This window comes from Necator americanus, chromosome I, assembly GCF_031761385.1.
Source record: "Necator americanus strain Aroian chromosome I, whole genome shotgun sequence".
NCBI classification, from domain to species: Eukaryota; Metazoa; Nematoda; class Chromadorea; order Rhabditida; family Ancylostomatidae; genus Necator; species Necator americanus.
In genome coordinates, this window is record NC_087371.1 from 23779155 (window position 1) to 23794828 (window position 15674).

Sequence of the window (15674 nt, forward strand, 5' to 3'; positions counted from 1 at the left end):
CAGGTCTCAACACTATAGTAGAGCCAAAACGACATGGAGCACGTACGCAATTGCGTACGCGGCTTCTTCGAGGCGCTCCGGTGGAGCGTGGCCGCCAGGAGCGTGGTGAAACCCTTGCTGGCACCACCCATCACTGCAGTTTGCGACGGTCCCACCTCGGTTCCAACTGCTGCCTCCACCGCGCCATTTCGAGCGCGTACGCAAATGCACCGCAACTACACTCGTGATTCATGTCGTATTGATCCGACTATACATCCCGTTATACATACCTTGCATTTTGCTTCGCTTTTTGGGCAGCCACAATGGTACGCAGTATAAAAAATAGCTTCATACACGTGTTGCCGTGAAAAGGATAATCTCGAGAAAAGAAAAGGTCAGAAAAGTGCAAATCAGTTCTGTTCACACCCGCTTTACAGCATATTTTGAAACATTTGAATCGAACTGTAGCTTGTGAGAGCAGTTTCATCGGAGTGAATGGATTTCCTTCAATCGGAAATAAGGTTCAAGTTTCTGAGAATTCCGGAATTTCCAACAATGTGATTCAAAGACTAGCTTGCTAACTTACTACCACTTATTCACACTGACCTGGCAACTAATAGTAACAGGGGCTACAATTAGGGAGTTTCTTCGCTACTTGGTACTTTTTTTACTGAAACAGATGTTTGATGCACCAACCTCCTAAGCACTTTTGTCCCGTTCAACTAGGACTTCGTTTCTTATAATCGGATCAAAACAACCAGAACTCGAATGCCCTGTTCCTCACAGTCGGATCAAAACGACCATGGACTGGGCTACGCTAGAAGTGGCGCGGCAAAACGAACGGTTGGGATCGAGATGGGACCCTTGCTGGCTCCACGCATCGCCGCAGTCCGATTGAAGCTATCGACGGTCTCACCAAGTCGCTCACCGCACGGACTGCGCAGAGCTTCAGCTCGTTTCGTCCCAACTACACCAACATTTTAAGTGTTTATACGTATTAATATAGCGACGTCAGTGTTAGCATGACTGAAAACAGTTCTTTATATTATAGAATGTATGGAGAATGATCTTATTTATGGTCGCAAACATTTGCGCGAAACTCCACACGTTTTCAACCTCTGTCATCGAGGAACAACTGGTGTAACTCTCGCGCTTAGCGTCCCGCCGCGCAGACATTTACTGTGGACTCGTTTGAGGTACGATTGAACTATGCGACCAGGAATTTTTGACAACACAGTGTTTCGTTTTGTTTTGTTTTGTTGTTGTTCAACATAAGCATTAGAAAACTTTGTAGTTGTGAGTTCGCAAATTCACCACTCGTGTCGAGCCACATGTGATGTAAGCACATTTCCTGAGATGTTAATGAGATCGTTTCTCCATCTGTCATAGATGTTTAGGATTGTGTCCATAGTGAAGTTAGGATATGTCACACCACAGCCAGCCCGTGTCTGTGAAGAACGTGGAATCCACGGCGGAAGAAACTACTATGGACTTCGATTTTACGGCGGATCTTCTACGAAATCCATGTGGATTGCGTATGTCCAGCAATCTTTTTAGTACTTACGTCGTCAGACTCATACCTGCTTATCCTTGATTTCCTAACTTTCTTTGAAGTGATAGTGGCATAGGTAGGATGTCCTTATTTTCTTAATTTTCCAGAAACCCACAAATCTTCGACTGCTGGAAGCGAGTTTATCTTTGACGATGACATCCTTGATGGTGAAGAGAATGATATGAGGTTTTTTCCCCAAATATTTGTTAATATTTTAGGGTTTGCTACGTGCAATTAAATACAATAACCAGACAAAAATGACCAACAAGGCGCACACGACCCGCTATGTGTTGAGACAGGAAAGACGGAAGTGGTGTGGGGGGGGGGGAGAGCGTATATTGTGGTAGGTGGTTCGCGAGCACTTGGTTGAACTTTTGACGTCAGCTTGATCTTGAGCTTGATGCGGTCCTAAAAAAATATGTGTTCTTCCGCTGTCACTAACCGCATGGGAAAGGCCAAATTTATTGTGGCAAGGTTTACATGACCTAGTATACATCTGGTCCTGGGGCTGCGTATACGAGTCTAGTTGCCATATGCAGGTGGTGGCTCTGCTTTTAGACGCAATCAAGCATTTGAGTGTACGCACTGGGAATGTACGAGCTATATAGCGTGCTAAGATATATGGCACAAGGTTCCCATACGTTGCAAGAGGGTGCTGTCATCTAGCTCGTCGTAAAAGCCCCTTCAACAGCCTGAAGGAAGCATGGAATCTTTGGCAACAACCATTCGTTTCGTCACGCTGATCTGCCAAATACTGTTAAGTGAATCCCGACAAACAGCCTTGTCTAGGCTTCTACGATATCTCTGTGTGCCGTTTGCTGCGTCACAGTAAACACGCAGCAGATCGGCCTACCATCAGCATCGAACACTACGCCATATACTGCAGCAATGCTGATTAGAAGAAAGTGGGTGGCTGCGTGATAGCTTAGAAGAATGATTACAGCAACCTGGTGGAAGAATATGGTGTAAGGTCGCCCAGATGCACCTTTGTACGAGGTATCGCACAGGACGTTAACTCTGGATTGTAAGTGCCCATGCACCTACGGAAACCGCTGAGTACAATAATAAGAACAGATCGCCTTCTATGATAAACTCAATGCGTTGATGTCTAAAATATCCAACTAGGAGATGGGCATCGTCGCAATCGACGCAAATGCGAAGAGACGACTCGAACAGCAATGCAGTGTGCCATTAAAATGGTATTATCTAGCGCAGCGCATGTGGGATAGCGTATCGTCTGGTCTCGGACTTATGTGAACAGACGGGTCTCATCATCTCTTCCACGTTTAAGGAAATCATCGATGCCATCAGTTAACGTGACAGGGCCCCTGCGCCTGAAGCCTGAAGAGCAACGCAAGCGGAAAATGAGATCTCTTAAACTTCAGCTCGACCACGTTCTGATGAAGAACATGCCTCAGTCATATTTCCGAAAATTGAGAGTTGTTTGGGGCGTCGCGTTCGAATCTAACTTCCGTCCATTCCTTCGCAGCCTCAAGATACGGTTCTACGAAAGAAACCGAAGAGTTACTCCTCAGCTGGAAATCGAAATGGGAAGCGTGAAAAGAAAAGAATGCAGAACGAAATTCCGCCGACGTGTGTCTAACCATGTAGGAGTACGGATGAGGAAGAAGGTTTGCGGTGCGGATTCTTTCCCGAAGTCCATCCAAGACTCTGCAAGGGGAGCGCTTCCGATGCCGCGGAAGAAGTTCGCCTATTTGCGGAGACCATATAAAATTCTGTATGTGTCGCCGACAGCTTTATGATTTCCTTCAGATGGTGATTTCAATGCGGGAAAGAATCTGAAAGGAAATCGCATCGTCAACTGGAGCACAACCGCGATAACGAGGACGTCAAAAACGAAGGAGTCTTAAAAGGCGTATAAGTACAAAAACCTGCTGAATGTTTGACTAAAACAATATAGCGGCATAATGAAAAGATGTTCTCGAGTCCTCAACACTGCCTATGGAGTGGCTATCGGTGAAGCAACCCTGCCAATTTTGGGAGATCACTTCAAAACCTTGCTAACCTCGGCAAGCGCCCTCAGTTTCTGATCTCGAGCATATTCATAGACCGACATATGCGGTAAGCGAGGAACCACCGACCGAGTCGGAGGTCATAGTCTGTATTCAGAAAATAAAGAATGGAAAATCTGATGGAGATGACGGGATTAGCGCAGAAATGCTAAAATATCTTCCTCCTTTTTGGATTTTTAAGATGACAAAGTGGAAAATCCGTTCATGGATAAGCGAGGAACCAGCGACCGGGGTAAAGAAAAGTGGAAAATCTGGCGGCGCAGAAATGCTGAAATATCTTTCACCGTCTGAGATCCGTGAGATGACGAGTACCATTCGTTCAATTTGGATTGACGAAAGGACACCGAATTCGTGGAGATATCGTAATTCCCCTCCACAAGAAGTTATCGAGAAAAAAAAGAAACTATCGAGGAATCACTGTGCTGTGTGTTATTTACAATGTTTTGGAGCAAATTATCTTGGAACTACTTATTAAACATCGTGGAGAAACAACACGAGACGAGCAAGTTGGCTTTCGTCCTTTGCGATCTGCGATTGACCAGGTTTTCATAGTCAGGAGAGCGAAATCTAGCAGCAGGCAGCGGTATTCGAAGCTAATACAATTAACTTTTCTGGACTTTGGAGCTGACTCTCCTCATCAAGACAGTCTTCTCAACGAGCTTCGCGCCGATGTAGTAGCAGGAGAGTTCGTTCTCCTTTGACGACACCAATTCACGAACAAATGCTGCAGTACGAACACCAGCCGAATATACAACACCTTTTGAAGTGGAAACTAAAGTAAGACAAGGAGCAGTGACAGGATCCTTCTTGTTCAATTTCACTGACATCATGTGAAGCACAGTTGATTTCTATCCTGTCGACATCGTCTTAACGCCATCAGGGTGCCTGTATGCTAGGAACAGCGCCAGCTAGTATTTGATTATGGTCGACTCCCATCACTAACATCAAGCTGCGAGTCTAAATATCCGCGATTCACCCCCTTATGATGTTCGGGTTGGAGACTTGGGCAACACCGTCGTGATGGAGAACGTGGATTGCCCGAAAGGAAAATGCTTAGGCGGCTGCTTGGCTACTTTTGCCCCAAGTATGCCGCATTGAAGATATTTATGCGGAAATCAGTGTGGTGTACCGAGCGATGACAAGTAAAAGGTACCAACATTTTGTACCGGCATCGAGCTGGCTGTGGCTACAGAAAATTGTCTTCAGACGAGGTTTAAAGTTTCGCAGGATATGAAATAGCGACGAATAGATTGATTCTGTGCAAGCTCTCACAAAAGATCGAGAAGGTTGTGCAGAGCTGTTTTCAAAGACGATGCACCTCGCCAATCGCGTCAATATGAGTCCGGCGATTAAGTCAAGTAAGTCATGTGGTCCTTGTTTTACTACGTCACAGGGTATCTTTTATTGGACTACCTAGTTATATTTGGTAGTAAGGGAGAGTAAAACAGGAGTAAGGAGTCGTAGTTCTGTAGGTCGCCCACAGCTGTAACTGGCACCATTTCTGGACATCTGTCCTTGTCCTCCTATCTTAAACGTGCACTGGTTTCCCATCCGTTCATATTTAAGTTTTATTATTTTCGTTCCTGAAATACAGTTGATCTAGATGTTGTGGCTGCATTCAATATTTTTTAGATTAAACATACAAAACACACTGTTAATGTTCTATCCCATCAAAGCCTGTCTTCCCGTTTGTACAGTTCACTATTAGTGGAAAGAGGATACGAGTGCTCTTGCTTCAGTGATACACCTTCGCAAAGTTTTGATCTTGAATTTAGAATCTTTGTGCTAGACCGTTTTGAGATGTGTGTGCCTGTGCCTTACCTAAATCCCCATACAATACAGTTAACGGAAAAACATGCAAAGCACGTAAAGACCTCATTCATTTGTCACTTAGAGTGTACTATGCGTAATTGAATAGATGTAATTAGTAGTGATGGAAATTCTGTAAAATCAGACGGAAAAATATTAAAGTTTTTTCCAGCGGTGTGACTGAGATTGATGACTTGACAGAGGTTCCCTCAATCTCTGATGCAAAAGAATCTTCTGAAATCATTGAAAGTCGGGCATTCACCCATTGTTCGGTATTATTTCGTCTGATTACAATTTCTATGCTTCCTTCTTGTGTTTTTGTTTAAGTGTGAAAACATGTATTTCTGTATATCTGATTATGCTGCTGATGGAACATATATAATTAAGGCGCCTAACGAGGAACGAAGTCGTGATGTTTTTGGTCGTTGTATTCCCAAGTACAGGACGGCTTGGTTTGAATTATAATTACAAACTTTCTCTTATTTCACGACACAGGTTTCCGAAAGTGAACTAGCATCTCTAGGCGGATTGTTCCCGACCAACCATGTCTTAATTATAATGTGCTTACAGCAGAAGTCATTCCGTCGTCTGATGTCAAGGTATCACATTATCATGCTCTTTTGCTCCACTTATTTTGGCAAAATTAGGCGTTTTCTTAAAAAAAAACATTTTTCAGAGTGATACCGTAGAACTTCCGGCAGAACTTGTGCTTTCGTTGGAGGAAATGGTGAGCTTTTCATCTAATTAAGAATTTTGGACGCTTTTTCTCATGAAGAAATCAGACTAGTCCCATTCAAAAACTTTCAAAAAAAAAAACAAAAACAAAAAGAGCTGCAAAATCTTGTTTTTGTTATGTTTTTATGTGAACAAGCTTGCAGTATTTTGTTCACCTTCGAATTTTCAGCATTGTCGGGAACTTCAGGGAAGCCAAGAAATTTTCAAGAAGTTATTCTCCGGAAAGCCAAAGAAGTATTTTCTTGGAGATACTTTAGAGGTTTGTGAACAAGTCGTCATTCATTCGGCAAGCTCGTTTAAGGAATTCGATATTTGTATGCAAATTTGTCATTGAGTGGATTTAATTATCTGAGAGGGATCCACCTCATTACCAGTACATGTTGTTTGTCCTTACAACGATTTTTAGGTTGCGTCAGATGTCTGGACACTTTTTTGGGATCCTCACCGAATCGATGATCTTACTACGTTCACTGTTCAGTCTACGATCTGTGCTGCATTAAATTCTCGTCGCCGCCTTGCTTTTATCATAGGGATTGGACCAAACAAGCAAGTAAATCTATTTGTGATTTCTGGTTTTGCCAAGGATGTTCGAGGAAACTTTATTTGTGGTCTATCGCTTCGACAAACTCGCCTTTCTCAAAGGCCTGAAAATTGATTGAGGTGTCTGATATTATGTAAATATTTCAAACTCTTGTCTATTTGTTAAGCCTCGATATCTTTCCAGCTACACTACGCAGAAGCCACAAATAGGAAAACAAACTGAGAAGTCTCACCGAGTGGGGCTAGTGAACCACTGCCCACTCAGATTGTCTTCCGGTACGAATGAGATCTACAAACTGCGCAGTATCCTTAAGTACTGATGTCTGGATAGCGTTAAGGAACGGCATGTGGGACGATGTCATAGCTCATAGAGCACTGCGAACGGCATAAAGTAACTAAAGATACTGCACAATTTATATATCTCATTCGCACTGGCTAACAATCTAAGCATTCATCAGCCCTTGGACTTGACAGTCGGTGAGAGTGGTTAGCTTGCTTTCCTTTTTGGGGCACTTACATACCGTAGTTGGAAATACACTCATCGGAGCTTGTCAAGGAGAGAGATGCATAGTTTCAGGCCTTTGAAGGAGACGAGATTGTTGAAACGTCAGGGTACAAATAATGTTTCACCAAATTTCGTTGGCAAAACAAGAAATAATAAATTCGGTACACATTGTCGAGGTTTCAAGAAGATAAGACGTGGAGATTGTTAAATCTATCTATGTTTTGGAATCCTTCACTTTTAATGTGCTTTGGTTGTCTTCTCTTATCCAGCGCGGAGAAATGGAGCCAACTTATCAAGAAGAACTACAAGAGCTTTTAAAAGACGTCTCCAACAAGCGGGACTTGGTGCTCTAATCATTACGTAATTGTGTTCAGGTTGTCGGTTGCGAACTATCGCAGAAACAACGTGAAACTATGCATGAGGTTTTTGAATTTTGTACCACCACTGAGTTCGTCCCACCTTTGGATCGTGACCTTGTTAGACTCCGCTTCTTTCCTGTCTGCGATAGCTCCGGTTGTGAAATTCCTTCTCGATTTATTGCTGAAGTTTCCATAAATGACAAAGTTACAACGGTGAGTTAGCTACAGTTAGTACACTTCAGTAAGAAATATTAAGGTCACTCATTTTTTCAGCTCTATCAATTGTCCTCTGGTCGAATATATTATGCGGATGGTAGTGTAGTGGTGCGGACAAGGACCTTTAGCGATGTAAGAATTTTTATGAGATTTACTACAGAGATTAGTGTATTAGTGTTTCAGGCATGTCGGATGCTTTTTTTGCGCCGCAAAGCTGAGCTTAACGAAGCTTTGAAAGAACCTTTGCGTCGCTTAAAGTAAGATTTTCCATTATTTCATCATTTGTATAATAAGGTCAAAACGACATAAAGAACGGCGCAGTTGCATAAGCGGTTGCGCTCGAAGCCGGTACGAAGAGTAGCGGTTGGGATCGAGGGAGGAGAGGACCCTTGCCAGCATCATTCTTCGCAACTGCACCGTGCTTCATACCGTTCGACCCTAGTATAAGCACTTGATTTTTTTTGCTGCTTGGTTGTTGAGAACAATTGTAGTGTTGCTTTTAGGCGAACGCCATGCCTTCGAGTATATGACGAGCTGTCAGACAGTTCCAATCTTTCTTCGGTGGTCTATGTACTTCTTTTAAGTCTTCCAGGGGTTTTTCTTGGTTATTTCGCAAGTGATTTTCTACGCAAAATATCAGTAAAATAAGTGATAAACTATGGCTACAGATGTATTAGTTCCAATTGCTGAAGTTGTTGCCTAGTAACTTGGTGAGTATGTAGTCGGTATGGATTTTGTTGAGTCAATTCAGTATTGAGTAAAGGTTTCAGATTTTTCTTTTTTTTTCCTGGAAAAGCCGAGGACGAGTAATCATCATTGGGAACTTAAAAGAAATCAAAAATTGTTTAACCACTTGCTCAAAAGTGCTGTTTTATAGAAATAATCTTTATTTATCTATCCGTTTTCGTCCTTAGCAGGTGCAAAACTGTTCGATTTCAATTTATTTCATTTACTAAATGCTCGATCAATAAGTAATATTATCATTCAAAAGTTAAGGATAGCGCACCCGCATATGAAAAGGGAAAAAAAGCCACGACGCAAAAAAAGTGGTCAGAAAACGGGTAGATTCCAGACAGAGCACAAGGTTGCAGCAGAGGAAAGGGATGAGGGCTTTATTACATACCCACGGCCGATTATGTGCAGCCGAATAAGTGCCTGCAGAAGAGACTGACGGTGAGAGAGCAGGTATGTTCTACATCCACCTGTGATCATTAGACTTCGCTCGTCTCAGTGAAGTCGTTTCCGGTGTTCGTTGCAATGACATGGAAAATTTTGTTCCTAAGAAAAGAAATAAAGCATAAAGCCGACAAAGTAGTAGTAAATGTTGAATAGTGGAATTCGAGGAAAATGAGAAAGAGATGCCGGAATATTCCTAGTATTTGAGTGTTAGGAAATAAATTGAATATTGACAATTTTCTCAAGAGAACAGGGAGCGCCGACGTTGTCCTTTGATCTCATGAAAATTGGCAATCACGATCTAAAGCGAGAGTTTCTCTATCGCTTTTAAATTTTGAGGAAGTTTCACTGGAAATTTCAGCTATTAATTCTTGTTGTTTTATTCGTATTTTGAATAGAAAGTTTTATAAATACGTAATGTATAAATACAACAGTGAGTGGTCATCACTTAACGTTCGATTTTCATAAGGTCTTAGTGTTTCCTGTACCTTCTATTTGTCATTTAACGAGCAATAATAAATCTCCTTGATGTATCTCCTTACTCAACAAATTAGTACTCACAAATACAGTCATGCAGTCGACATAGAAATGGGAATCAATTGGACTTATATCGTTAAGTACTATTGCGGTGATACCTTGCTCCTGCAAGAAATTTTTCGCACTCTACTAGACGGTCAGCAGCAAACAGTCAATCGGACGAGAACAAAATTTAGCTTATTGATCTGTTAGTCTTAATATGCTAAAAAGTAAAATAGAAATTCAAAATGGAAAATAAGAATTTGAACAAGTTGAGGAACTAGCAAAAATACTCAAGTTTTGAAAATTCAAGTGTACTAGCTTACGCGTGTGTTAGTACGCTGTTCTTAGTTTTTGCGAATTTGAAAAATGATAATTGATCACTAGTGTACGTTAATCACTAGTCTGCGTTTAAACTTTTCCACTTCCACTTATGCTATGTTAGCCAGCAGGATCGTGAGATTGCCGGAACATAAGCTGAACGCAGTCCAATGTCACTTCACTAGTCAGATAGTATAATTCTACTTCTGCATCAGAACTTGGTGGAAAGGCCAGGTGTTGGCGTGCGAGTGGCCATCGGGACGATGGCAGAACGCAATCTCTACAATCGCCTCCGACAATCCCGAACGAAGATCCTCATTCTGATAGCATCTGATTATAGTCGGGTAAAAAGGCCTGAAGCTCGCTGCATCAGCATAAGCGGCTGGATTTCAAGCGCCGATATGAATCTCACAGCTGGGATCGAGTTGGGAACCTCGTGAGCTGCACTTGGCGTTGCACCGTGAGGTGAACTAACGATGATCCCGCATCGATTTCAACCCCGCGCCCAATCGCAGCTTTTGGAGCGCATACGCCTACGCGACTGCACCGAGCTTTTTGATCCAACTGTAACGGTGCCGCTACTCGTGCATACTTTATTATTAAATTAATTTTTATGTGGTGGCATTGTTCATGTAGCTTTCTAGTCAAATGTGGAGAACGGTAAAGATGGTCCCGGCGGATTCACCCGCCTCCGAGACATAACGTGCCCAGTGGATATGTGGCGGATACGCGAACATACCTCGACGAGGTCGCGCTCCAGTCGTTCATGAATACGCAGACAACCGTCTTAAATGTTCTTGTAGCCACAGAGACGCAAAGAACTGTGCACTTGCAAGGAAATATGCAAAGAAGAGTGGTGTGAGTTGTCGAAATTACCGACTAAGGCAAAGAATAGTAGAGAATAGAATAGGCAGACTGACAGAAGCGAAGAAACACCAAGCACAAGAAGCAAATTTGCTGAGATGTTGTTGGAATATTGATGGTCAAATAATCCCACGTCCTGAAGTCTACGAAATACTACGAAATATCCTCAAATACTGCTCAAAGTACGTAATACAGCATCAAATGTTTTCGCAGAATGATTTTTTTTTCACAATGTGACAACGACACAGGAGATACAGCTTTTCCACCGCTCCCTCACCATACCCATTGGAACGGGGGTACGACAAGGCGATACTGTATCGCCGAAGCTGTTCACGGCTGCATTGCAATGGATAATGAAATCACTGTCCTGGGAAGAAAGGGGCATACGTGTCGATGGAAGATTTCTCTCGAACCTTCGTTTCGCGGACGACATCGTTCTCTTTTCGAGCAGTATCAATGAAGTAGAAACGATGCTCAACGAATTGATCGAAGCAGGGAAGAGAATAGAACTGCAAATAAACAGAAAGAAACGTCCGAGCTAGAAAGAAGACACAGTTCATGAAGAACCTCTACTGCTAGGTCGGAGGAGTACAACTTGAAGGCTCCCAAATCGTGGAAACTTCGTCATACGTATACCTCGGACGTTCTATAAACATGGAAAACTACTTGAAGGAAGAGCTGAATAGAAGAATGAGAGCAGCATGGGCTGCATTCGCAGCCGTCAGGGAAGCTACGGACCAACTGACGGACCAAGATCTTCGTGCCCATCTGTTCGAATCGTCAGTTCTTCCAGCCCTCTGTTACGCAGCGGAGACGTAAGCAGACACCGCTGCCACGTCTATGAAGCTAATTACTACCCACAGAGCCCTTGAGAGATGCCCTTTGAAGTTATACCGGAGCACATGACGCCTAGCCGGTCTTCGCAGCTCCGACTTAAGAGAAATGTCCCGTCTTCGCGACCCAGCGGAATATGTATAGAAAGCAAAAAATAGATGGGCCGGTCACATCATGAGAAGAATCGACGATAGATGGACTAAAAGAACGCTAAAGTGGACCCCAAGAGATGCTAAACACCCTCGAGGGAGACCGCCAACGAGATGGGGTGACGTGTTCGCTACACGGATGGACCAGCAGAGAGCTCAGCTGGATACGGCTCAAGGACCTCGTCAACGTCGCTCATGAAACTTGAGAACATCTTGGATTACAATGGCGGGGGAACGAAACGAGTGGAAGAAATGCTGGGCCCCGCACTTCCAGTGAAGACGGGCCATCTAAGTATCTAAGTAAGTAAGTAATGTGACAGTGAGACCACGCAGGTTCAACTCACAAATGAGCCAAATCTTTGCAAAAGGGATAAAAAGTATAAGCTACTTTTGAAGGATCTTAATATTACGTAGTTTTGAACAGTTGAAACGTGGATTTGATAGAATGTAGTGGTCAAAAAAGCTCAGACTTTGTGTGCATGTTTTACGTCTCGAAGATAGCAAATAAAGGATAGAGTGTCTGACGTTAATCAATCCGCTTGGTATGCGCTCCCACGTTCACTTCAAAATCGTATGAGGTTCACGAACGTGTAACTGGCCTATACTGACTTGCGGTGGCTAGCCGATGTGTCAAGTCAGTGTTTTTATCCTCCCAGACAAGTCTGGTACCAATTTATACCCATTACTCAGAAGAGTTGAGGGGTTTGGTGAGCACCATAGCAGATTCGAACCTCTGATCGATCGTGCAGACAGCGGAACCTCTTACTGATTGTGCTACACTACCCCGCATGATTGCAAATAACTTTGTAATAAGAGCACCCTTGGGAGATGGAAAAAAATACCATTTTCCCATCTTTGTCTCATCTAGAATTTGGGAAACGGTGAACCCCTGAGAATCGCAGGATACAACAGCTGATAGAGAACATTCTCGCCTGCGACGTACTGAAAGGTGATTTGCTTAGCGCTAAGTTACCCCAATTATTGGACTTTATTCAAAATGATCTAATTTTTGGAATTTTAGCAAGCTTTTCCATTCCAGGAAAACGTTTTAGAAAATCGGATGGAGGAACTAAGGAAACCCAAATGAAGCTTTTTTGCTTTGCGGACCTTCTGAATCTCTCAAAATTTATATGGGAAAAAATAAAAAAAAATTAAACTTACCACGAATTTATTCGCGATCTCCCAGACCTACCAATGTGCACAGAATGTGTAATTTTTGGCTATCAAACTCTATTTGATCAAGGTTTAGACTGCTGAAAACTACTTATAATTGAATTTTTCATCTTCTAGGAGTGGTTGCAAGTTTCTATCTCCTTTGCGAAAATTTGAGTCAGAAGAAATTTTGAACCTGTGTGGTCCCATTGTCACATCTTCGACTCGTTGTACATCTTCGAAACAAGATGTTGATGTTTCTGTGTTAATGTCTCACGCCTGGAAATTAATGAAATATTTTGTTATAACGTATGTAATTATTTAACTTTATTTAACACAATATATTTTGTAATGTAATTATTTAATAATACGTAATATTTTGTCCTAGATATACCATGCTTGATTCGCTGCAGCCCACTGCTCGCTCCCTTACGATCCCTCCCTAGTGACTCCCTCATTTTACGACCTTCGATAGGAAAATCCCAATCACACGGTCGACACTGCTCCCAGTCCGTTGCTTATGTCACGAAGACCACTGGGATCTGCTAGTAGGATTGCATTAAATGATGTTTCCTGTACACCTGCGTTGTGTGCTGAAACAAGCGAAAGCGTGAAAAAATCCTGCGCAGGGATGCTAATGCGTAGCACAAACAGTGTCTTTGGGATTCGAATATCGTTGCTACACAAGCAATTAAAATATCATACACTTTATTACGAGCACAACATGAGTATCAGAAGGAACGGAGCTAAATATTCAAAGTTCTTGAGAACTGGAACAATTCGTCAGTCCCTATAAGTTCATTCCTTTCTTTTTTGATATTTTTATTTTTCCAGCAGGACAATTCAGTCAACGTTGTAGTCTCCAAAACACCCAACAACCCTCGTTTAAGACCGAGGGTTGTTGGGTGTTTTGGAGATTGCAACGTTGACTGAATTTTGGAGATTACAACGACCGACTGGGTAGATTGTTGATTCTTTTGGTGCAGAACTCAGGCGACTATGAATTGAAAAGTTAGCGATCCTGGAAAGAAACTTGTGAGATAACCCAGTAATTCAAAATATATCTGATTTACGTTACAATGGAAGTTTCCAGCAAGCTAACTGTTAGGAAAACTCAAATGGATACGAAAGTGCGAAAGAATCCAAGGAAAGTCTTCGGTAGTCTGAGACCGATGAAGCAATGAAGTTGTTGAACTGATTTTCTTTGCCTTTGTACTCTGCGTCATTTGAAAGGAAGGTTAGGAGCTGTGAAATTTTTCACTTTTTCCCTTAGTGCTTCCACAATGAATTAAAATCGGGTTATCCCATAATCAATTCAATCTTTTTATACTTGAGTTATTCCCAGAAATTTAGACAAAAGAAATTCTCTGGGACATACTCTACTTTATTATTTACAACGTTAATTATGTAGACAGAAAGTCTATCCATTCGGCTAATTGTAGTCGGGTCGAAACGTTCTGATTCTCGGCCTAGATGCGTAACGGTACTCATAGCTCCAATCCGCAATGGTCACATTTTGATTGATCCCAGCAACCGTTTACGTAATTGCACTGGGATTTTGCATGCACAGAAAAACCCTTGTAAGATACCCGTTCATGTGTTGGCGTTACGTTGCAGTGCGGCTAACACACTCAGGAACGCTTCAGGAACTATTTTATCACCTACACAAATCATTGTTTTAATCTTTTTCCTCATAATTCTTTTCTGATTTTGGCCAACAAACGTATAATTTTCCCGTCGCATTTGCAACACCTTGTGATGATTTAGCACCGCAATGGTCTGTCCTCGAGCGCTATCGAAGCGGTAGGAAACTGCAATTATGAGAAATTTTTAAGAAATCAAAATTCTACGGAAATAAGCACTTTTAATTCATTTATTTTCAAACGCTCATACATAAGTCAAGCAGTCAGAAGAAAGTGAATTGCTAAGTAAATAATGGAGTAAGTAATAGATTCCAACTTAGATAATGTGTCTGAATGGCTGGATATGAAACGTCGTAACGGTAGAACGTGCGGTGACGAACAGGACAGCTAAGCACGACAAATGCGGTGCGAACCTGCCAGCGCAAGCGAACGTAAACACACGAGTGGGTAGCGAGTCCCAGTGACTATGCAGCTCTTCTTTTTTAGATTTTGTCGGATTTGGTCGAATAGCTTTCACTGTCTCAGATCTAAGTCATATTATTCATAGCGAAATATTGTTTTGATAGAAGAAATAAACAGAACAATATAGATACAACAATAAAGTAATAACAAATAGAATAATAGAAATAATTTAGTAGAAATACAACGACAAGTAGAACAATAGAAATCCCCTCATTTACAATTTCACTTAAAATTCAAAACTATGTCGATGGTGTTCTATGGGGTAAGTATTTTTTGAAATGTACCGCAACACACAACAGACAGCAATGTACTGTTTTTTTCCTGAATTTCCAATGTTTCTAATTTCTGCGGTCTACTTCGACATAGTATCTTTCATGGAACTTGTCTACCATAATTATTGAAGAATAATGTTTGAATCCTGTACCAATTTCCAGCCGAAAACTTAAGTGAGACGTCAGCACCCAGTTTTTTTCCATCTTTTAGCGAAATTTTTTGAAATCAATTTGTTTACGAGAATTTTTTGGATTGGGACAATTATCAAAACGTAGAGTACAGTATGATATATGTGTACAGAACCCTTCTCTCTCTGAACTCACGTACTTTTCTTTCTATCCTTTTTTTTTCGTTTCTACTTCTCGATTTGGATCTGAAGAGATTTTACCAAAAAGACAGGAATTCGTCCAAATTAACCCACAATTCGCCAGAAAAATTCTTTAGATCGTGGTTTATATTAGCATTGGAAGTGTTTCTCCAAACTTTAGCAAAAAACGTTACGGAAACTGTGTTGCCGAAGGTATGTCCTGATGTGGGGTATATTTGCAACGATTTA

The 15674-nt window shown here is 41.9% G+C and overlaps 1 protein-coding gene across 2 annotated transcripts; it reads left to right on the forward strand.

Moving 5' to 3' along the window:
* Positions 1 to 1402: 1402 nt before the first annotated feature.
* Positions 1403 to 11424, forward strand: RB195_006662 (uncharacterized protein; the record flags this gene model as incomplete). 2 transcript variants are annotated; one of them, XM_064179873.1, is made up of 13 exons in its annotated part: positions 1403 to 1514; positions 1639 to 1717; positions 5546 to 5645; positions 5761 to 5825; positions 5897 to 5972; positions 6050 to 6100; positions 6278 to 6367; positions 6515 to 6658; positions 7528 to 7725; positions 7786 to 7860; positions 7912 to 7985; positions 8232 to 8322; positions 11185 to 11424. In XM_064179873.1, the coding sequence occupies 13 exons, from the start codon at positions 1403 to 1405 to the stop codon at positions 11422 to 11424; spliced, it is 1395 nt and encodes a 464-aa protein (XP_064036793.1). The 2 variants fall into 2 exon arrangements, with proteins under 2 accessions (XP_064036793.1, XP_064036794.1); XM_064179872.1 differs by lacking the exon at positions 11185 to 11424 and having other exon boundaries at positions 8232 to 8376.
* Between the last annotated feature and the right edge of the window lie 4250 nt (positions 11425 to 15674).